Source organism: Aquarana catesbeiana, linkage group LG01 (assembly GCF_042186555.1).
Source record: "Aquarana catesbeiana isolate 2022-GZ linkage group LG01, ASM4218655v1, whole genome shotgun sequence".
Taxonomy (NCBI): domain Eukaryota; kingdom Metazoa; phylum Chordata; class Amphibia; order Anura; family Ranidae; genus Aquarana; species Aquarana catesbeiana.
In genome coordinates this window covers 398,620,844-398,644,586 of record NC_133324.1, presented here as the reverse complement: position 1 = coordinate 398,644,586, position 23,743 = coordinate 398,620,844, and the positions used below count along the sequence as shown (strand labels likewise).

The 23,743-nt window shown below is 41.9% G+C and overlaps 1 protein-coding gene across 2 annotated transcripts in view; it reads left to right on the top strand.

Moving 5' to 3' along the window:
- Positions 1–6,095: 6,095 nt before the first annotated feature.
- Positions 6,096–23,743, top strand: part of LOC141147593 (zinc-regulated GTPase metalloprotein activator 1A-like) — a 98,672-nt gene continuing 81,024 nt past the window's right edge. Inside the window, exons 1-3 of one of the 2 annotated variants that reach the window (XM_073634824.1) lie at positions 6,096–6,233; positions 13,430–13,543; positions 19,925–20,011. In XM_073634824.1, the coding sequence (XP_073490925.1) occupies positions 13,450–13,543; positions 19,925–20,011 (181 nt within the window). In that variant the 5' untranslated portion in view covers positions 6,096–6,233; positions 13,430–13,449. Of the gene's footprint in view, positions 6,234–6,265; positions 6,404–13,429; positions 13,544–19,924; positions 20,012–23,743 lie in introns of those variants that run through there. The other variant, XM_073634833.1, reaches the window with a different exon arrangement.

The following is a 23,743-nucleotide window of genomic DNA, read 5'->3' as shown; positions in this document are numbered from 1 at the left end:
AAGTATTTCCCGATTATTTCTATGCAGAGAATTCTCTCTGCTCTGCTAAAGCCGACAGCCTTCAAAAGAAAGAGGAAAAAAAGCGGGCAGTCTGCCAAGAATCACAACATTCTTTAGCAGTGGAACTTAAGTATAAACATTGTAACAATTTGTCCTTTAGTTCAAAGGAATACACTTTGGTGTGTAAATGAGGGAAGTTTAACCACTTAACCACTTCAGCCGGGACCATTTGGCTGCCCAAAGATCAGAGCAGTTCGTGATCTTTTTATTCTAAGCAAAAAAATTGTGATTCTCATTTTGGCCAGAATCGTGTAGCTCTAGTGTACAGGTATATGAGTGTTTATGCCCTTGTTAATCAGATCATTCTTACATTCCATTGCCATAAACGTTATTCTATTTTTTTTAAAAGAGCACAGCAAGACAAACCACGTTGGAAAAAAAAAAAAACAGATAAGTTCCAAGTGTGGGGGGGGGGGGCTATTAAGACACTGGAGGACAGAGCAATACAATTAGTCATTGGATATTGCAATATCCTAAGTCCCGTCCATCTTGTATAGAGAAATAATGCAAAATCTACTGATGGATTGGTCAATCTCCAGTAGTTGGGTTTGTCAGACTGCGCTGCAAGGCTTAACAACATCCTCCATAAAGAAGATTTTACATCAACACAAAAATAAAAGGAACACATTAACTAAATTCCCCACAGGGTCATGAAACCAGAATAGACATGTAGGAAGAAAAGCATAGGCAAGAGGAAGGGGTAGAGAGAGAGAAAGTGTGTAATTTGTATGTGCTATTTAAATACCTGTAATAAGAAAATAAATTATTAAAAAATCTGATTGTTGTGGAAGCCATTGCATTGTTGTATTGTCATTCATTGTGTAGTGTCAATATACACTCCCTGGCCACTTTATTATTACACCTTACTAGTACCAGGTTGGACCCCCTTTTGTCTTCAGGATTGCCTTAATTCTTCGTGGCATACAGTGCCTTGAAAAAGTATTCATACCCCTTCACATTTTCTACATTTTGTCATGTTACAAGCAAAAAACGTAAATGTATTTTATTGGGATTTTTATGTGATAGACCAACACAAAGTGGCACATAATTGTGAAGTGGAAGGAAAATGATAAATGGTTTTCAACATTTTTTACAAATAAATATGTGAAAAGTGTGGCGTGCATTTGTATTCAGCCCCCTTTACTCTGATACCCCTAACTAAAATCTAGTTGAACCAATTGCCTTTAGAAGTCACCTAATTAGTAAATAGGGTCCACCTGTGTGTAATTTAATCTCAGTATAAATACAGCTGTTCTGTGAAGCCCTCAGAGGTTTGTTAGAGAACCTTAGTGAACAAACAGCATCATGAATGCCAAGAACACACCAGACAGGTCAGGGATAAAGTTGTGGAGAAGTATAAAGCGGGGTTAGGTTATAAAAAAATATCCCAACCTTTGAACATCTCACGGAGCACTGTTCAATCCATCATCTGAAAATGTAAAGAGTATGGCACAACTGCAAACCTACCAAGACATGGCCGTCCACCTAAACTGACAGGCCGGGCAAGGTGAGCATTAATCAGAGAAGTAGCCAAGAGGCCCATGGTAACTCTGGAGGAGCTGCAGAGATCCACAGCTCAGGTGGGAGAATCTGTCAACAGGACAACTATTAGTCGTGCACTCAACAAATCTGGCCTTTATGGAAGAGTGTCAAGAAGAAAACCATTGTTGAAAGAAAGCCATAAGAAGTTTTGTTTGCAGTTTAGGAGAAGCCATGTGGGGGACACAGCAAACATGTGGAAGAAGGTACTCTGGTCAGATGAGACCAAAAGTGAACTTTTTGGCCTAAAAGGAAAACACTATGTGTGGAGTAAAACTAACACTGCATATCACCCTGAACACACCATCCCCACCGTGAAACATGGTGGTGGCAGCATCATGTTGTGGGGATGCTTTTCTTCAGCAGGGATAAGGAATCTTGTCAGAGTTGATGGATGGAGCCAAATATAGGGCAATCTTAGAATAAAACCTGTTATGCCCTGTACACACGACTGCCGTCTGAATAAATTCTGAAGTTTTTTCCGACAGAGTTCCGCTCAAGCTGTCTTGCATACACACGGTCACACAAAAGTTCGACCGTCCAGAACGCGGTGACGTACAACACTTACGACGGGACTAGAAAACGGAACTTCAATAGCCAGTAGCCAATAGCTTCCGTCTCGTACTTGCTTCAGAGCATTCGTCGTTTTTGGTGTGTCGGAACAGCATACAGAAGAGCAGTTTTCCCGATAGGAATTTGTTCCGTCGGAAAAATATAGAACAGGTTCTCTATCTAAGTCTGTCTGAATTTTCGACGGAAAAAGTCCGATGGGGCCTACACACGATCGGAATATACGATCAAAAGCTGCCATCGGACTTTTTCTGATGGACATTTCCCTCGTGTGTACACGGCATTGGAGTCTGCAAAAGACTTGAGACTGGGGCAGGGGTTCACCTTCCAGCAGGGCAACAACCCTAAACATACAGGCAGAGGTGCAATGGAATGGTTTAGATCAAAGCACATTCATGTGTAAAGCTGGATACACACTGTACAATTTTCTGTAGATGTTTTCCTTCAGATTTACCAAAACCATTAAATATGAGGTCAAACCTGAGTTTCAATTTGTATGCAATCAGGCAGGCCCTTGCACTACATGGTTTTGGTAAATCTAAAGGAAATCAGACAACAAAAGTTGTATAGTGTGTATGGGGTCTTAGAATGGCCCGGTCAAAGTCCAGACCTAAATCCAATTGAGAATCTGTGGCAAGACTTGAAAATTGCTGTACATAGATGCGCTCCATCCAATCTGACAGAGCTTGAGCTATTTTGCAGAGAAGAATGGGCAAAAATTTTACTCTGTAGATGTGCAAAGCTGGTAGAGACATCCCCAAAAAGACTTGTAGCTGTAATTGCAGTGAAAGGTGGTTCTACAAAGTATTGACTCCGGGGGGCTGAATACAAATGTATGGCACACTTTTCACATATTTATTTGTAAAAAAAATTTGAAAACCATTTATCATTTTCCTTCCACTTCACAATTATGTGCCACTTTGTGTTGGTCTATCACATAAAATCCCAATAAACTATATATTTACATTTTGGTTGTAACATGACAAAATGTGGAAAATTTCAAGGGGTATGAATACTTTTGCAAGGCACTGTAGATTCAACAAGGTGTTGGAAACATTTGTCAGAAATGTTGGTCCATAATGACATGATAGCATTACGCAGTTGCTGCAGATTTGTTGGCTGAACATCCATGATGCAAATCTCCCGTTCCACCACATCCCAAAGGTGCTCTATTGGATTGAGTACAGTGAACTCATTGTCATGTTTAGGAAACCAGTGGTGAGATGATATGAGCTTGGTGGCATGGTGCATTATGCTGCTGGAATAGCCATCAGAAGATGGGTACACTGTAGTCATAAAGGGATGGACATGGTCAGCAACAATACTAAGGTAGGCCATGGTGATTAACCGCTTGCCGACCGCCTCACGCAGATATACTGCGGCAGAAGGGCACGTACAGGCAGAATCACGTACCTGTACGTTCCCCTTTAAGAGGCGGCCAGCGCGCGTGCGTGGCAAGCTCTGTGAGTCAGGGATACCCACGATCGCCTCACGGGGAGGAAGAACGGGGAGATGCTAATATAAACAAGCATCTCCCCGTTCTGCCTAGTGACAGTGTCACTGTTCTCTGCTCCCTGTCATTGGAGCAGAGATCAATGATGTGTCACGCACAGCCCATCCCCCTACAGTTAGAAACACGCCCCTAGGACACACTTAACCCCTACACTGCCACCTAGTGGTTAACCCCTTCATTGCCAGTATCATTTACACAGGGATCAGTGCATTTGTATAGCACTGATTGCTGTATAAATGACAATGGTCCCAAAAATGTGTCAAAAATGTCCGATGTGTCCGCCATAATGTCGCAGTCACAATAAAAATCGCAGATCGCCGCCATTTAAAAAAAATAAATAAATAAATAAAAATGCCATAAAACTATCTCCTATTTTGTAAATGCTATAACTTTTGCGCAAACCGATCAATAATCGCTTATTGCGATTTTTTTACCAAAAATATGTAGAAGAATACATATCGGCCTAAACTGAGGAAAATAAATTGTTTTTTTATATATTTTTGGGGGATATTTATTATAGCAAAAAGTAAAAAATAATGCTTTTTTTCAAAATTGTCGCTCTTTTTTTGTTTATAGCGCAAAAAATAAAAAGCACAGAGGTGATCAAATACTACCAAAAGAAAGCTCTATTTGCGGGGAAAAAAGGACGTCAATTTTGTTTGGGAGCCACGTCGCACAACCGCGCAATTGTCAGTTAAATCGACGCAGTGCCGAATCGCAAAAAGTGCTCTGGTCAGGAAGGGGGTAAATTCTTCCGGGGCTGAAGTGGTAGACAATGCTCAATTGGTACTAAAGGGGCCCAAAGTGTGCCAAGAAAATATCCTACACACCATTACACCACCAGCACCAGCCTGAACCTTTCTGACCCTACCATCTGAATGTTGTAGCTGAAATCGAGACTTATCAGACCAGGCAACATTTTTCCAATCTTCTATTGTACAATTTTGGTGAGCCTGTGTGAATTGTAGCCCCAGTTTCCTGTTCTTAGTGGACAGGATTGGTACCCAATGTGGTGTATGTGCATTCAGAGATGGTATTCTGCATACCTTGGTTGTAACGAGTGGTTATTTGAGTTACTGTTGCCTTTCTATCATCTCAAACCAGTCTACCCATTCTCTTCTGACATTAACAAGCCATTTTCTTCGACACAACTGCCGCTCGCTGGAAATTTTCTCTTTTTTGGACCATTCTCTGTAAACTTTAGAGATGATTATGCGTGAAAATCCCAGTAGATCATATGTTTTTTAACCACTTGCTTACTGGGCACTTAAACCCCCCTCCTGCCCAGACCAATTTTCATCTTTCAGCGCTGACGCACTTTGAATGACAATTGCGCGGTCATACAACACTGTACCCAAATGAAATTTTTATCATTTTTTCCCACAAATAGAGCTTTCTTTTGGTGGTATTTAATCACAGCTGGGGTTTTTATTTTTTGCTAAACAAACAAAAAAAGATGGAAAATTTTGAAAAAAAAAAATCATGTTTCATAGTTTGTTATAAAATTTTGCAAACGGGTAATTTTTCTCCTTCATTGATATGCACTGATGAGGCAGCACTGGTGGGCACGGATAGACACAGTTAAGGCGGCACTGATGGGGACAGATAAGGCGGCACTGATGGGGACAGATAAGGCGGCACTGATGGCCACTGATGGGTGGCACGGATAGGTACCACTGATGGGGGGCACTAATGGGTGGCACTGATTGTGGGCACTGATGGGTGACACTGATGGGTGGCGCTGGGGGGCACTGGTAGGCGGCACTGCTGCCTATTGCTAGGTGTCACTGGCAGGGGGCACAGGTGGGCACTGATGATCGCCTTTTTTTTTCTCCTCACGCTGTCAGCACGAGGAGAAAAAATAGCTGATTACCGGCTCTGTTGACATCACATGATCATCTGTCATTGGCTGACTGCTGATCACATGGTAAGGGGTTGGGGTCTCATAGACTTGCTGATCACAGGGCGCGCAGGCCACTCATGCATGGGACGACGTCAATAGACGTCATCCCGGCAAAGCATCATTCGGCTATAGCACAGATCTCTAGTGGTTAAATACTCAGAGCAGCCCGTCTGGCACCAACAACCAGTCACTTAAATCCCCTTTCTTCCCCATTCTGATGCTCGTGTTTGAACTTCAAGTGAACTGCAAGTCGTCTTTACCAAGTCTAGATGCCTAAATGCATTGAGTTGCTGCCATGTGATTTGCTGATTAGCAATTTGTGTTACCAAGCAATTGAATAGGCACAGTGAGAGAACACAACTTTTCCCAGAACAATGCTTACTCTATGTTTACTGAGTTATTATGGAGCAATGCTGTTGCATGCACTGAGCTTCTTTCATGAAGTGATTGCAGACTGGAAACATTTCAGACCTTGCTCCTGGTAAACACAACACTGTCTGCTTTCTGCGTGGAGCACTGTGAGCAAAGCACGTGTTGAAGGAGGAAGGTTTTAGCAGCTGCACAGGAAGAAGCTCAGTGTGTTTACAGCACATGATGTGCAGTGTGATGTGTGAGCGGTGCAGGCAGGAGTGATCCCTCCAGGGTGATGTATGTAGTGTTGTGTTGGGGAAGGGGGTGCTATTACAGCAGAGAAGATCCAGTCTTAGATATAATCAGTCTTCAACTTGCTGCATGTAAAGGGAATCTGCAGCAGCTAGATAGACATCCTGTAGCTTTGCATGATGGGACTTGTAGTTCTGAGCTTTTCAAAGCAGCAGGTTTGTCATAACTGGGTTACAGAAAGAGTTATTCCTGTAGATGCTTTTTTAAATCAATATGTTGAAATTCTAATTACTGTTGATGTGTTGTTAAATTTATGAAATTATGTTACAGAGAAAAGGAAAGTATACTAATACTGACTACAATTGTTTTGATATGTGCAATATCTAGTGGTCTGCCTAGTCCAGCCCTTCTCATTCACTGTTCCTCCAGAGTTTGCTCAGGGTTCCTTGAACAGTGACAGATTGCTCTTCCACCTGCACTCACCACCAGGGATGAGCTCAATGTGCAATGTGAATCACCAGACTGAACCTGCTTGAGCAATCCTGCCAGGGAGCTGTCACTGCATATAGCCAATTATAAGCGTCAGAGGCATCCCCTGCCCCCACAGCGTATGTATATACAGTAAAGAGCTTGTATAGATGTGGCTGCGGGCCTCGGAATGCTTGTGATTGGCTGTACGCAGTGACAGCTTCCTGGTGGGGTAGCTCAGGCTGGTTCAGACCCACCAACAATATTGGGGGCAGCAGTTTCCACTGACATCCAGTGATAAAAGTCACCTCTGCAATGACCACATATTGATCTCCAATTTAAATGGAATCATCTCAAATGTCTTCTTCTTCTATGACCACCAACGTGTAGGATTCTTCTTCTACCCACCACCAACGTAGAGGGTTCTTCTTCTACCCACTACCAACGTAGAGGGTTCTTCTTCTACCCACCACCAACGTAGAGGGTTCTTCTACTCACCACCAACGTAGAGGGTCCTTCTTCTACCCACCACCAACGTAGAGGGTCCTTCTTCTACCCACCACCAACGTAGAGGGTCCTTCTTCTACCCACCACCAACGTAGAGGGTCCTTCTTCTACCCACCACCAACGTAGAGGGTCCTTCTTCTACCCACCACCAACGTAGAGGGTCCTTCTTCTACCCACCACCAACGTAGAGGGTCCTTCCTCTACCCACCACCAACGTAGAGGGTCCTTCCTCTACCCACCACCCACGTAGAGGGTCCTTCCTCTACCCACCACCAACGTAGAGGGTCCTTCCTCTACCCACCACCCACGTAGAGGGTCCTTCCTCTACCCACCAACCACGTAGAGGGTCCTTCCTCTACCCACCACCCACGTAGAGGGTCCTTCCTCTACCCACCACCCACGTAGAGGGTCCTTCCTCTACCCACCACCCACGTAGAGGGTCCTTCCTCTACCCACCACCCACGTAGAGGGTCCTTCCTCTACCCACCACCCACGTAGAGGGTCCTTCCTCTACCCACCACCCACGTAGAGGGTCCTTCCTCTACCCACCACCCACGTAGAGGGTCCTTCCTCTACCCACCACCCACGTAGAGGGTCCTTCCTCTACCCACCACCCACGTAGAGGGGTCTGCTTCTACTCCCCACTATTGTTTTTTTTAAACAATAATTTTTATTGGTATTTTTTGTATTTTTATATACACACAACCAACCACACCTAAAACAAGAGAGAGGAAGGGGAAAAAAAAGAAATGTAAAATTAGGAAAAGTCATTTCCAAACAATTACGATGGAAAATACCCTATATTAACGTATCACATGCTGTTGCAATATGGATCTATACAAATATTCAACCTTACCTCCCCACTATTGTAGAGGGTTCTTCTTTTACCCACCACCTTTTTGTAGAGGGGGTCTTCTTCTACCCACCACCTCTTTTGTAGAGGGGGTCTTCTTCTACCCACCACCTCTTTTGTAGAGGGGGTCTTCTTCTACCCACCACCTCTTTTGTAGAGGGGGTCTTCTTCTACCCACCACCTCTTTTGTAGAGGGGGTCTTCTTCTCAGGCACTATTCCCAAAGCACACGTTTATGTAGAAATGGCTGTGTTTAAGTGAGCGCTGCAGCGATCACCGGCTAAAACCGTGAATAGTCAAAGCGAGAAATATCACCAGCACACCATGGATCTCCAGAATGGGTCCAAAGCTTTAATCAGCGATCACATTGTTACATCAAATAGCAACATTTCAGAGCCACGCAGGACCCCTTCATCAGGCATGTGATGCCACATGCTTGATGAAGGGGTCCTGCGGGGACCCTTCTTCTATTCCTCTCCATTGTAGAGCGGACTTCTTTTGTTGACCACCAATGTTAGAGGGTTTTTCTCCATTGACCACTACAGTACGGGGGCATTATTTTTACAGACCTCCAGTGTAGTGGGCCATTTCCTGACTTACCCCTGACCATTCTTATTTTTCTTTCTTTTTATGATTATTAGGCTTCATGCACACAGACGTATTGGGCCATATTGCATAAAATACAACAGTAGTTTAGCACCTTAGGAGACACAGGTGTACTTACAGCCACGTGTAAAAAGGATACAGCTTTACGCAGCAGCACACGGTTATATGTAGGTACTTGTGTTAACAAAGCATGTTGTGTGATTTCTGTTTGCTCTGTCATTCCTCTGCTATGTGCATGACTCACTTCTGACAGTCATTATGGGGAATGCCCCCCAATCCAGGACATGGGTTCCCTATGAGACTGTGTAAAGGTGAGTGTGTCCATTCCCTCCACTCAGGTCTCAGATTACACCCAGCTCCCTGCTGTGCAGTGTGTGATATCAGATCGCTGACCGTTCCTTCTGGAGTTCAGAAATTCTGTGTAAAATATGAGCTTCAGGAAGCTGTAGAGGAGAGAGGACTGCAGATAAACAGGCACAACTTATGTAGGATGATTTGTTTCATCTGTATGTATCGCCTGAGGCCAGTCACTTTACTGGGTATATGTAAGGGTTTACAACCACTTTAATATGTACTTATCATACTCTGACCCAAACTTTAGTCAGGTAGAAATCACTGACACTACCACAACAGGAAGCATTTGGCAGTTTGTTTTCATGCTAATTTGGTAAACCGACAGGCTGCTAGAAATGCACTATGTATGGAAGCATGCGGCAAGATTTATGATCATGCTGTAATGTATCATCTATGAAAACATAACAAAAGTTTGGTGATCTTTGCTCACATGCTCAATCGGCATCAGAGAAAGTTTTTAGAGCAGTATGACGCCGCATCTGCTTTGTATGAAGGTTTATGTTTGAAATAAGTTGCACAACAATATAACATCTGCTGTGTTATCATGCTAACCACCTTGGAAAACACATTGACCACAAAAAGGGGAGTGTCTTCTTGGCTCAAGCTATTTTTTGTTTCTCAGTTAATTATGTGCTATCGTGCCTTTGTTGCCAAACATTTTTAAAGATGTTTCTATACTAACCAAATGCTAAAAATATTTTCTTTTTATAACTATACAAAAGTACATCTGATAACGTTTAGAATAGGGAAACTTTAGTTGGAGCAAAACATCTAAAAAGTGGACTGTTTGCAAAACTGCTCTACAAAGTTTGCGGCTTATGGTTAAAAAAATAAATAAATAAATAAAAAAAAGGAAAAGAAATCTGTGTCTGACACAGCCCTATTCCAATTCTGTCTTTCTTCTTCACAGGAAGGGGTTTAATTCACTAGTTTGGCGTTTTAAAGTGGTTGTAAAGGTAAAGGTCTCGTTTTTAAACAAACATTGTATACTTGCCTGCTCTCTGCAATGGATTTGCACAGAGCAGCCCGGATCCTCCTCTTCTCAAGCCGCACTCATAAAGCTGGGCTTGAAATGAGTCCAGACAAGAGGAGGAGCCAGGAGCATGGGCATGGACCCCAATAAGAGGATCAGGGCTTCTCTGTGTAAAACCATTGTGATTCCATCGAAACAAACCAGCAAACAATCAAATGGGCATAACTTCCCTTCTGATTCAGACTTGATTGAGGTTACATTTGATCAAACTAAGTTTATCGGCCAGGACAGAAAATGTTCATACAGTGGATATAAGAAGTCTACACACCTCTGTTAAAATGTCAGGTTTCTGTGATGTAAAAAAATTAGACAAAGATAAATCATTTCAGAACTTTTTCCACCTTTTATTGTGACCTATAAACTTTACAACTCAATTGAAAAACAAACTGAAATATTTTAGGGGGGGGGAGGTAAAACTAAAAAACTAAAATAATGTGGTTGCATAAGTGTGCACACCCTCTTATAACTGGGGATTTAGTTGTGTTCAGAATTAAGCAATCAAATTGAAACTTGTGTTAAAGCAGAGTTCCACCCATTTAAAAGTCAGCAGCTACAAAAAGTGTGGCTCAGGTAAGTATTAGGGGGGCTGGGGAGGCTGCTGCACAGAGAAGGTTTTTTTTTTTTTTACCTTCATGCATACGCATGATAGGTAAAAAACCTTGTGCCTTTTCAACCACTTTTAACAACCAGTAAGTGTCATGGTTGTTAAGGAGGGAACGGCTGCTGCGTCTTTAACAACTGATGAGTCATCAGCTGTCAGCGGGGTTCCTCGCTGACAGCTGAATGTAAAAAAAAGTTGCCGGCAATAAAAAAAAAAAAGTAAAAATCTGCGTGGGGTCACACCCCAATCCATACCAGGCCCTTCAAGTCTGTAATGTATTTTGACAGAAACCCCCACGCCAAAATAATAGTAAAAAAAAATGTTGTGGGGTCACCCCAAAAATCCATACCAGACCCTTATCCAAACATGCAGGTCAGGAAAGGGATGGGACAAGTGAGGCCCTCCCCACCCCCCCCCCCAGGCCACATACCCTTAACATGGGTGGAGGGAGGAGTGCTTAGTTTTTTAATAACTGTTAGACTGCGGGGGCTGACTCCCCCCCCCCCGAGTCAGCAGCAGACCTTTATTTATAAAAAAGATTTAAAAAAAAAAAGGACTTGTCAAAAACTTTTTTTTTTTTTTACACTACACCTTCTTTTGGTGAATGAGTAGGGGTACTATACTCCTTCACATAGCCCCCTGCCTGCAGACCCCCACAACCACCAGCCAGGGTTGTGGGGAAGGGCCCCCCTGCTCCAAAACACCCCCCTATGTTGATGGCATGTGGCCTCGTCGCTCCCCCTTTCCTGACCTGTCAGGCTGCATGCTCGGATAAGGGTCTGGTATAGATTTTGGAGGGGACCCTGCGCCATTTTTAAAAATTTTAATTGTTGGCTTTTCTCCCCCTTCAGGATCGCATGCGCTATTTGAGAACGCCTAAATACCGTATACGATCTGGTTCTCTGAATGAAGCCCACTGTCAGAGGTGATCTTCACTAGTATTTCTGCTAGAAAGCTGCTTGTAGGTTTGAAGATGTGTTCACAGGGGTACTGGTTGTCAGTGTCATCAAGGATGTCTGTGAAAATGTAACCATGTTGAGAACAATGGTTGATGTTGTTAATGGGCCTTCCCTAATTCCGGTAATGAGTGCAACAAGGACATAAACATATCAAGCCCCCTGGTTAGGACAAAGAGTTCATTCAGCATAATTTCTCTTGTCTGCTTACACATTGGTGTCCTTAACTGCTGTGCTTTTATTTTATTCTCAACAAAAAACCTTTTGTTACGTATTCCTATGGGTCCGATAATTGGGGGTGTTTGCTAGGTTCAGATTTACCTATAGGCACTATTTCCAAGCATTTCTGAAAGCCACCACAATGATGCCCTTGGATATTTGCTTGCTTCCATCAATTTTTTTCCTTATCTGTTTAACTTTTTAAAGGGGATTTTAAACAAAACTGGAAAAACCTTGTCTGTATAGTACTCCTCAATGTAGCAGTTCAAAGGGGTCATCCCATTTCATAACCTCAAAAAATTTGGGGCAGGCATTTGAAAATGCAAATTTTACCTACAATGCTACTTAGGTAGGTGAATGTTGGTGTTAAAGTGCAAGTCAAATGTGAATCTGTAGATGACTCACATTTACAAAACTATTAGCAGCAGGTATCAGACCGTATAAGTGGTTGGTACATACCCTTTACTGCAGAATCAATGTAGTTCAGCACCCAGAGCTTTAAAACCAGTTGAACAAATAGTGACTATTTGAAAAGTGTTAATTGCATATGCATGGGCATGCCCTGGTCCTTACTACCCACATGACGATGCTGGAGGCTTCAAGATAGGTTGCTTAGGCACCCCGAAATTGAATTGTGGTATGCAGGTGGTGCTGGGGCGGGTGTGCCTAATCTTCACTACTTGGAAGTGGAGGAACTGGGGGTTCTGGTGGTGCAAGATTACTGCTGCTGTTTTGAATTTGTATCCTATCAGGTTCACTTTAGACTACAATGAGGGAAATTCAGTAATGCCCTAACAACACTTTTCTGTTGGTATGGCTCATGAAAATGGCCTGCACCAGATTCAAAAAACACTGCAGCCCATTTTAGTAGCAGATGGCTCTTTAACAAAGGGGTGCCATTACTGCCCTAAATCCAAAAAGAATTACCCCCAGTTCGCAGATAACAAAACTGGAGGTAATTATACCAGCTCTGAGTTGGTGTACAGAGACAGGCAAAGTGCCTGTCTCTGTATGCTTTGTAGCAGAGCAGCATGTTTGTTCCTGCTACCCCATATCTACCACATCTGTCATTGGTGGCCAAGAATGCTATCAGCTTCACAAATAACAGCCCCCCAGCCACCAGTGACACTGACAGAAAGTGAAGCCTGATAGGGAAGCTGAGGAATTAATTCTCCATCAGGGCCCGCTCTCTCCTTTTGATTGACATCAGGCAGTGGGTGGATTCCATAGCCAACAGGCAATCACAAGGGAAGTGGCTCTGATGGGGAATTAGTGTTTCTGAATCCCTATTAGGCTCCATCCACCCAGCTACAAAACTCTTTGGCTGCTGTGTTGTCTGAGTTACAAAACTTCATTGGTGGGGAGGGAGTTTAGCTATGCTGAAAAAGAGATTGTCTGCATTGACACTCCACACTTTCACAAAAGTGGGTTGATAGGTACAATGTATGTACTGTATACATAACTGTGTATTTACATATTTTTCTGTATACAATAATGCAGGTACACATCAATCAAAAATGAAAACTAGGCCTTAAATTGAAACGCAGCCTAATTGTTTGCTGAAAATGATAGGCAAATAATACATTTTTGTTAACAATTACCTACCTCCTCTCCTTTTTTTTATTTTTTTAAATTTTTTTTACAGTGGAAACACCTGTTGTCTTAATGGAGGAAGAGGAAGATTGCCCAGAGCTTGTCCCCATTGCTGATGATCAGACACAATCTAAAATTCCAGTGACTATAATCACAGGCTATTTGGGTGAGCACAAAAAAAAAAAAAAAAAAAAAAAGTATAAGGGTATGCGTCTTTTGTCATTGATAATTAGTAAAAAAAAAGCATGACAAAGATTCTGGGTCACTTCCATGGGGATGGAAGATATGGGGAGACAACTATTTAGCAGCAAATGGGACCGTGTTCTCTGTTCATGTGCTACTGTGTATTGCATTGCTGCATTGTCTGTTCTCTGGGGTTGGCAAACGAGGGACAAGGGAAGGATGGGACACAAGATACCAATACAGTACTCTAAGTTTGTAATCCTCTGGATACCAATACAGTACTCTAAGTTTGTAATCCAGACTTAGAGTACTGTATTGGTATCTTGTGTCCCATCCTTTCCTTGTCCCTCGTTTGCCAACCCCAGAGAACAGACAATGCAGCAATGCAATACACAGTAGCACATGAACAGAGAACACGGTCCCATTTGCTGCTAAATAGTTGTCTCCCCATATCTTCCATCCCCATGGAAGTGACCCAGAATCTTTGTCATGCTTTTTTTTTACTAGGTTTTGGACGGAGTAGAGAACGATTGAAACATTTTGTCAGTTTTTTTTTTCCTTCCCGTCCTCTCTTACAACAGATTCTAGTACTATTCCGTCGCTAAAATTGTAGAATTCTTATCGCTTTCTGTTCTGGTGACAGTGAACAAATAGAGTAAATCTCCCCAGCACTGGCACAGACCACAATAAAGCCTGACAGAGGTTTTAAAATGAGTCTAAATAATATTGTTATTCACCAAAAATAATCTATATACTGTAAATCTACTTAATGACCCTGTAATCTATTTTTCATTAACCACTTAAGCCCCAGACCATTTTGCTGGCCAAAGACCAGAGCACTTTTTGCGATTCGGCACTGCGTCGCTTTAACAATTGCGTGGTCGTGCGACGTGGCTCCCAAACAAAATTGACGTCCTTTTTTCCCACAAATAGAGCTTTCTTTTGGTGGTATTTGCTCTCACCTGCGTTTTTTATTTTTTGCGCTATAAATAAAAAAATAGCGATAATTTTGAAAAAAAAACACATTATTTTTTTACTTTTTGCTATAATATCCCCAAAAAATGTATAAAAAAACCTTTTTTTTTCCTCAGTTTAGGCCAATACGTATTCTTCTACATATTTTTGGTAAAAAAAATCACAATAAGTGTTTATTAAATGGTTTGCGCAAAAGTTATAGGATCTACAAAATAGGGGATAGTTTTATGGTATTTTTATTAATTTTTTTTTTTTTTTTTTTTTTTTTACTAGTAGTGGCGGCGATCAGCGATTTTTATCGTGACTGCAACATTATGGCGGACACATCGGACAATTTTGACACATTTTTGGGACCATTGGCATTAATACAGTGATCAATACTAAAAAATTGCATTGGTTACTGTAAAAATGTCACTGGCAGTGAAGGGGTTAACCACTAGGTGGCGCTGTAGGGGTTAAGTCTGTCCTAGGGAGTGATTCTAACTGTGGGGGGAGGGGCGGTGTGTGACACATCACTGATCACCGCTCCCTATTACAGGGAGCGGTGATCAGTGACAGTGTCATTAGGCAGAACAGGGAGATGCTTGTGTACATTAGCATCACCCCCGTTCTTCCTCACCGTGAGACGATCGCGGGTATCCCCGCGGACATCGGATCTGCGGGACCTGCGATCACGGTCACGGAGCTCCCAGGGGGCGCGCGCCCGCAAGCCGCCTCTTAAATGTGCCCTTCTGCCACAGTATATCTGCGTGAGGCGGTCGGGAAGCGGTTAAAGTGTTACTAAACCTACAACAGTAAAATCGGTCTGTATATACAGCAAAGCATGCTTGTTATACTCGCTGTGGAACCTAAGGGGTTAATCCTTCGCATTGTGTAAAAAGGCTGTTTAATCCTGTATGCAGAGCCTCCCCTTCTTGCATTGTCTCCAAAGTTTCTGGAGTCAGGCTGCACATGCTCAGTTTGGTGTGTATTGCTAGAGTTTTTTTTTTTCTTGGGAGAGTGCATGTGATCAGCTCAGGGACAATCAGCACTGTCCAGACAGAGGGTCAGGGGTCCTGCATCCTGATAGGACAATCAGAGGAGAATGAAAATGCCTCCTACAAGCTTTAACCAGGCACAAGTTACAAGACTGCTATATGCTGCTAATGAGAAAATGCATTTAGCAGTTTATATTTACTAAAATGATTGCATTTCCATGTTCTGTGTACTGTGGGAGACCAGATATAGTAAATGCAGTCTCCTGGGTTTAGTAACATTTTGTCATTTCTTACTGTGTTTTTCTGCCTCCTTGTCATGTCCTCCCTGAGCTCCTGAACGACTTTTTTTTTTTTTTTTTTTTTTTTTTTCATTGCTTCCATCTAAGGAGTGAGAAAGAGAGGGTGGCTATGCTCTTACCTACAGTGGGACCATGGAAAATGAGTGTAGCCACCCTCTATAAGGGTGTTGGATCACAGAAGCAAAGAAGGAATTTGGAGGAGACTGACAGCAATAGAAAGTATTTTTTTAAAATACAGACTTCAATAGAATAAATAATTTTTAAACCAGAGTTTAGTGTAATTTTAACCCTTCCTGGATCTATTGACAAAATCTAAGGAGAATCTATGCTTTTTTTATAGCACTACACATGTTTTGTATGGATCAGCTAATGCCTCGTTGCAATTGTTTTTAATGTGTTTCAATAAAATGTATGCAACTTTTTTTATATATACCTTTGTATATTGCTTTACTACATCGAGTGCCTTAAAAGTCCACTTAAGGGAACTCTTCTGCATTTCTTGATATTGACAAAATCTAAACGTTTGTCTTTAGATGCACTTTAGAGCGAGCTTGTGACTAGACATGAAGTATTTACACATTCTTAAAGTGGTAAAAAACCCAAAAGCAAACATTTTTTATATTGCAGCCTAGCAATTCTTAGATGTGATAGTTGCATTAGTTTTGTGGGCTTTCTTTCTTTTATTTTACCTGGTGATCCAGCCAGTATGTCTGTTGTTGTTTTTTAACAGAACAAGCTGTTCTGCAAATGTAGCAATTACAGGGTTGAGACACACAATTTACTACTGACAGGGGTGCTTTCAATAGCCGCTTTTATTTATGTAAAACCTTTATCCCAAATGGGAAAAAAAAACAAAAACTGTGTGCTGTAACTGCTTATAAAGTGTTAGCAGGAGTTCAGCTTCAATTTGTGGGGAAGAGCTCCCCCCTCCCCAGACTGACAATGCTGCTGTCTAAATGTTCCCCCTGTGCTCCTTCATCCAGAGGAGGTTTGTTTTTTGGCCAGATCACCAGGTGAAAACAGAGGGGAAAAAAAGCCTTAAAACAAAGAAAACAAACGCAGCCACCACATCTAATGATTGGTAAACTGCAATATATTACAATATTGGTTTTGGGTTTAATACCACTTTAGCAAGCAGTAAGTGAGCGTAAGAGCAAGCCCTCACTGACCTCTCTAGCTGTAGATCCTGTGGAGCTGAAGAAGTGGGAGAAAGGAAGCATGGTTAAATCTGCTGAGAAAATGACTGGAACCAGACTTCATTAATTCTGCCTTCTGTTGTGAATATTGAGGATGGCTTTCTCCACAGTGCCTGCATCTACGGTGTTCAGTAAGGGCTTGTTTTTTAAAGCTCATTTACTGCATACTAAAATATAAATACTTGGATGTCCTTAGCCTGGTGACAGGTTCACTTTAATCACTCCAAAGACATGCTGGTAGGTTAATTGGATCCTGTCTAAATTGTCCCTAGTATGTATGATTGTCAGTTAGGGACCTTAGAGTGTAAGCTCCTTGAGGGTAGGGACTGATGTGAATGTAAAATGTATATGTAAAGCGCTGCGTAAATTGACGGCGCTATATAAGTACCTGAAATAAATAAATAATCATTTTCTGAAGTTGGAATTTAAATTAAATAAGAACCTAACTCTACAACTATTTTATAAGTGTGCATTTCTTCTAGTTTACTTTCACTTTTGGAAATAAAACCTGAAGGTCATTTAATGCCGACATCCAGGCAAACCGCTAAATACAGAGTTTTAACTATATGGACCGATTTACCTAGCAAATGATTTGTAATTGTCAGGGAGAACAATCTTGGATCTGTCTCCAGATTGCAGCAACACAGCCTGGTTCATGACGCACCCATCCTTCGCTGAAGGAGCAGCAGCATACCAATGAGAATGTTCCTGTGTTTTTCCCTCTTGTAAATGTAGCACCCTGATGTTTAGGCAGGGCTGCTATTAAATTTAGTTGCCAGGCGATAGTTGCCTTGGCCAATTGTTAGGAGATCAATTGATTTCCCCCTAATCCTGGACTTGCTGCACTTTTCTCTTCTGTTACTAGGTGGCACTGTAGCTGGTGACATTCGATAAGACCAGGGCATAGCAAGGACAGATTATGAGTGAATGGGGTGTCTCAGCCAATTGGCAGGCGTTTCTTTAAGTCCCTTGGCCTGCTGGTAGAGCCTGTTTATTTGGGTGGAATCAGGTGATCAGGGTTCTGTGCCATCTGGACAACTGTCTGGGTGGACGTGCGTTATGCTGCCCCGGGCTGCTAGGTTGTAAGCCCCAAACCTATTCTGGGGACATCTGGTTGCTAGGCTGTCTGAGGGCCTATCCAGAAGCAGGAGAGCAGCGTAGGGTTGGGACTGCGGGCTTGTAGTACAACAAGAAGTAACAGTTCTGGCTGGAGAACCAGTTGTGGTCGGAGGTAGGGGGGAAGCTGTCGCCACAAAGGGACCATCCACTTTGTTACCGGAGACCACTGTGAGTAAGCTGAGGCCAGTACCAGAGCAGACTTCTCACCAGCGGGGGACGGTGAAGAAGTGGGAAAACATCAGCAAGTGCCGAGTCAGGGACCCAGCGGGACAGCAGAGGTGACGCTTGCGAAGCATCAGTGAGTGCCAAGCCAGGGACCTAGCGTGTCCGCAGGGGTGATGCTTGAAGAGTGTGAGTACCAAGCCAGGGGCCCAGCAGTGAAGTGGGGGTGATGCTTGAGGAAGATACTGAGTGCTAACAGTGGAAGAGCTCAGGGGGTCTAGTGGCTAATGGATCTGAAGTCTAGTGAGAGAGACTGAAAGCTTATTGAGAGAAGACCCACAGTTAGTGATTGTGGGGTAAGCCGAGAACTGTTCGTGCTCAAAATAGTTGGATACAATTACAGTTAGTAACTTCTACAAGATTGTTGCCATAGGAGACAGCATCCTACCTATACAGTGGTGTCTGGCTGGAGGCCTTCACCTGTATAGCTGTCTACCTATAGAAGTCTCGGAGTCTGCCAGTTAACATTGCATCTACCTAAGGGTGTCCTGGCCCCTAACCCTCTCTTCCACAGTTCTGTTTAAGAGACAATAAACCTCTTTGCATTCAAAAAGTGTCTGCCGCCCACCGTTTCATGTTGCATTATGCCCACCATGCCTTGTAACCCACTCTACACAGAAAGATGCCAGTTGTCCCTGGCTCTGGAGGTCACCATTCGGCCTAAAGGGGCCTGGGACTTTGCTACATAAACATGTTCAGTATAAGCAGCAGCAAGCAAAGCAGTTTATATTGGCATGGAAATCCGCTTTCAATTATCTAACTGCATCTTTTGTATTCTGGTTGGGTAAAGCATCAACACGTCTGGTAGTGTTGTAGCTTTCTATTCAAGCAGATTAAAGTTGGCCTGTCAGTTTGCTAAACAGCGAACTGCTGGTAATTCTTAAAGGCCCCATTCACATGGGGCGAATAGGGGCATGGGGTACCCAGCTAATCGCCCCGTGTGAATGGGGCCTAAGGGATTGATTCTTAAAATGACGATAGTAAGAACTACTTGAATTTGCCACATGCGTCCGTAATGTTACCGACACTTGTGCAAATGCTTTCCTGAATTAGGCACAGGTTGCTCTTAAAAGAAAAAAAAAGTGTTGTTGTGGCCATTTTTAATTTGTGGTTTGGACAACATATTATTATTATTATTATTATTATTATTATTATTATTATTATTATTATTATTATTATTATTTTTTTTTTTTTTCTTTGTGAATAGCTCATATGTAACTATCGCTAGCTCAGCACTGACCTCTAGTGAAATTACGTGCTATAGCAGCTGCTAGCTAAGCCATCCAGTATTCATTCCAAAATGCTAAGTTAGTGCTATGTACCATAATTATTCAGTCATGTCCTGAAGCATGTTGTAGATATTGATTGTGACTATCCTCTGTTAAACATTGACTGTGGCGTGCGTGTGTGTGTGTGTGTGTGTCAACTTAAAATGAGTGAGCTAAAAGGAAAGAAAATGTTCTCCATATAAACACTGTAGAACACAACCTTCAAGTAGCTTTTCTTATTTTCTTAGATATTCATTCTAACTGTGCTGTGTCTTTTTTTTTTTTTTTTTTTTTATCTTATCCTCTAGGTGCTGGAAAAACAACTCTTTTGAATTATATTCTGACTGAACAGCACAACAAGAGAATTGCAGTCATTGTTAATGAATTTGGTGAAGGTAAATATGTTGCTGGTTGTTAAAAAAAAAAGAACTAGGCTGTTGAATATCCATCTCTTCCCCAAGTAAAAGCAGCACATACAGTACACAAAAACACTGGTTAGGCACACAGTTAACCCTTTGATCGCCCTAGATGTTTAACCCCTTCCCAGCCAGTGGTAGTGCATGGTTTTTAGCACCGATTACTGTATTAGTGTCACTAGTTCCTGCAAAGTGTCAGTTAGTGTCTGATTGTCCATCGCAATATCGCAGTCCCGCTTTAAGTCGCTGATCGCCACCATTACTAGTATAAAAAAAAAAAATTCTATACATATATACCATAGTTTTGTAGACTTATAATGTTCTTGTAAACCAATCAATATACACTTATTGGGATTTTTTTTTTTTTTTTTTACCAAAAACATGTAGCAGAATACAAATTCATAAAGAAATTTGTTTTTGTTTAAATTTTTTCTTATTGGGTATGTTTTATAGCAGAAAGTAAAAAATATTGTTTATAGCGTAAAAAATATAAATCTCAGGGATGATCAAATGCCACCAAAAGAAAGCTCTATTTGTGGGGGAAAAAAAATGACATACATTTTATTTGGGTACAGTGTCGCATAACCGCGCAATTGCCAGTTAAAATAACGCAGTGCCATAGCGCAAAAAATGGACTGGTCATGAATGGGGGGGAAATCCAGAGGTCAAGTGGATATAGTTTCCACTATCAATTCTTGCTGGTAAATGAAATAAATGGATATAGTGATTTGAGCTAATATCAGTATCTGTTAATAGTAGTTGCTTTTGGTTTGGAGTCTTCAGTGGCAGATTGTGCAGTAAGAAAGCATTGCTGATGGTACAGCTCTGACATCTAGTGGAGCTACTTTAATATAGCAACAGTTTTTTTTTTTTTTTCTGGAATGAAATGTACAGTCAGATTGGAAAAGCACTGAGATGCTTACAGGGAATACAGCCTCACTGCTCAGGCTTCTTGCTTCCTTGCACATACAGAAAATCTGGTTTAAAAAGTGTCAGTACTGAGAGATTTCTTACAGCCATCAATTAGATTTAAATCTTTTATTGGAGGTTTTAAGGTGGTTGGTGATCCAGTGAGTAGAGGGGGAGAGAAGGTTAAACAGCACATTGTTTACAAAGTGCACCCCCCACTGAAGCTGTGTGGAGGTCTATAGGGGCTTTTTGCAATGGGTTACACAAAAATCTGGTTTATTTAGTAAATTCTGCAATTAGTAATTAGACTTAGCAGCTCACGGACTGCTTGATTTATTGCCTGGAATTGCAATTTAATGGAAAACAAAACTTTTATTGAACATTGTATGGCATTTAATTACTACACAAGTCACTTTAAGATTAAACACCATTAAAATGACATTTCCAATTTAATCTGCATTATGTTATTATTTTCTGTATCTTGTGGTGTGTTTTTTTTTTTTTTTTTTTTTTTTTTTACAACTATGACAAAGTGCCTTTTAAAATATCTTGTATTCCTGCTTGTGATTGTCCCTTTCCCCAGAAGTCTGCACAGATCTCAAGGTCAGTTTATAGATATCCCTGCTATAAATGTTTTATTTTGGTGAGACACATCAAGCAGGAGCACATGAAAAAAGTAATGGGACTGCAGCATTTTTTAAATTTAACACTAAGAATGATTGAAAATAGCTGAGCGAGGTTAATGTCAGCATCTCCAGAACAGAAGTAGGTATACAGTAAATGTTCAATTTTTACTTAAGTTCTTGCAGTACATTTATCTGGCATTGAATGGATTTCTTTTGTTTTCGCATATTTCATGTTAACCGGTAAGCTCAGATTAAATACACAGACGACAAAACAGTTATCATTTTTTGTTGTTCTGACTGCTCTAAAATGAAAGGTGAAATCTGATTAATTGCTTACTAAATTTGCACCTCATTCCATTTTGCTACAGTGGGGAAAATAATTATTTGATCCCCTGCAGATCTTGTAAGTTTGCCTACTAACAAAGCAAATTAAGGGTCTATCGTTTTTATCATAGGTGTATTTTAAATGATTCGGAATATCAACCAAATGTCCAGAAAAAACACATCATACAAATGTTATAAATTGAGTTGCAGTTCAGCGAGTAAAAGAAGTATTTGATACCCAAGCAAAACATGACAAAGGCTACTTTCACACTGGGGCGGGGGGCGTTAGCGGTAAAGCCCCGCTAATTTTAGCGGGGCTTTACCGCTGTTATAGCGGAGCTTTTCGGCCGCTATTGGGGCGCTTTTAAGGGTTAAAAGCACCCACAAGGCGCTGCTCCGCTTTGCAGGCGCCTCAGCAGCGGTGCACATGAATTTCAATGGCAAGGGCAGTGGAGGAGCGGTGTATACAATGCTTTCGCACTGCCCAAAAGATGCTGCTTGCAGGACTTTTTCTAATGTCCTGCAAGCACACCACCCCAGTGTGAAAGCACTCGAGCTCTCACACTGGGGCTGCAGAGGAGGCATTTTTCAGGCACTATTTTTAGCACAAAAGTGCATGAAAACCGCCCCAGTGTGAAAGGGGTCTAAAGTATTTGGTCGAGAAACTCTTGTTGGCAAGCACAGACGTGTAAGATGTTTCTTGTAGTTGTTTACCAGGTTTGCATACATCTCAGGAGGGATTTTGGTCCACTCTCTAAATCCTTAAGCCAGTTTGGAGACTGGCTGTGCCACTCCATATTCTTAATGTGCTTCTTCTTGAGTCACTCCTTTGTTGTCTTGGCAGTATGTTTTGGGTCATTGTCATGCTGGAAGACCCATCCACGACCTATCTTCAGTGTTCTGGCAGAGGGAAGAAGGTTCTCATCCAAGATTTTACAATACATTGCCCCGTCCATTGGCCCCTCAATGTGGCAGAGTCTGCCTGTACCGTTAGCAGAAAAACAGCCCCAAAGCATAATGTTTCCACCTCTGTGTTTGACTGTAGGGATAGTGTTCTTGGCGTCATAGTCAGCATTTTTCTTCCTCCAAACATGGCGAGTTGAGGTAATGCCGAAGAGCTCAATTTTGGTCTCATCTGACCACAGCACTTTCTCCCAATCCTGCTTTCTTGAGGAGGGAGACCTTGCGGGCGCTGCAGGATTTCAATCCATGGCGGCGTACTGTGTTACCAATGGTTTGTTTGGTGACTGTGGTCCCAACTGCCTTGAAATCATTCTCAAGCTCCTCCCATGTAGTTCTGGGCTGATCTCTCAATTTTTTAATGATCATTCTTACTCCATGAGGCGAAAACTGGTATGGAGTTCTAGACCGAGGGTGATTGATGGTTATTTTGTATTTCTTCCATTTGCGAATAATCGCTCCAACAGTTGTCTCCTTCTCACCAAGCTTCTTGCTGATGGTCTTGTAGCCCAATTCAGCCTTGTGCAGGTCTACAATCTTGTCCCTGACGTCTTTTGATAGCTCTTTGGTCTTGCCCATGATGGTGAGGTTTGAATGGGAGAGATTCTGTGGACAGGTGTCTATTCTACACATACCGAGTTGTCGTTAGGAGCACCTTCTTAAATTGACAGGACTATTATGTGTACCACATGAGCACATACTGTACCCAGTCTGTGGGAGCCAGAATTATTGTTGGTTAGTAGGGGATCAAATACTTTTTTATTTTTTGTTTTAACCTCTTCCCAACCACTGTGCTTGGATTAAAGTGATATTAAGCCCTTCGTTTTTTTCTCCAGCATTTCAGCAGCTGATTTTAATTACTTATGGAGCATGCAGCTTCTTCTTCATTTTT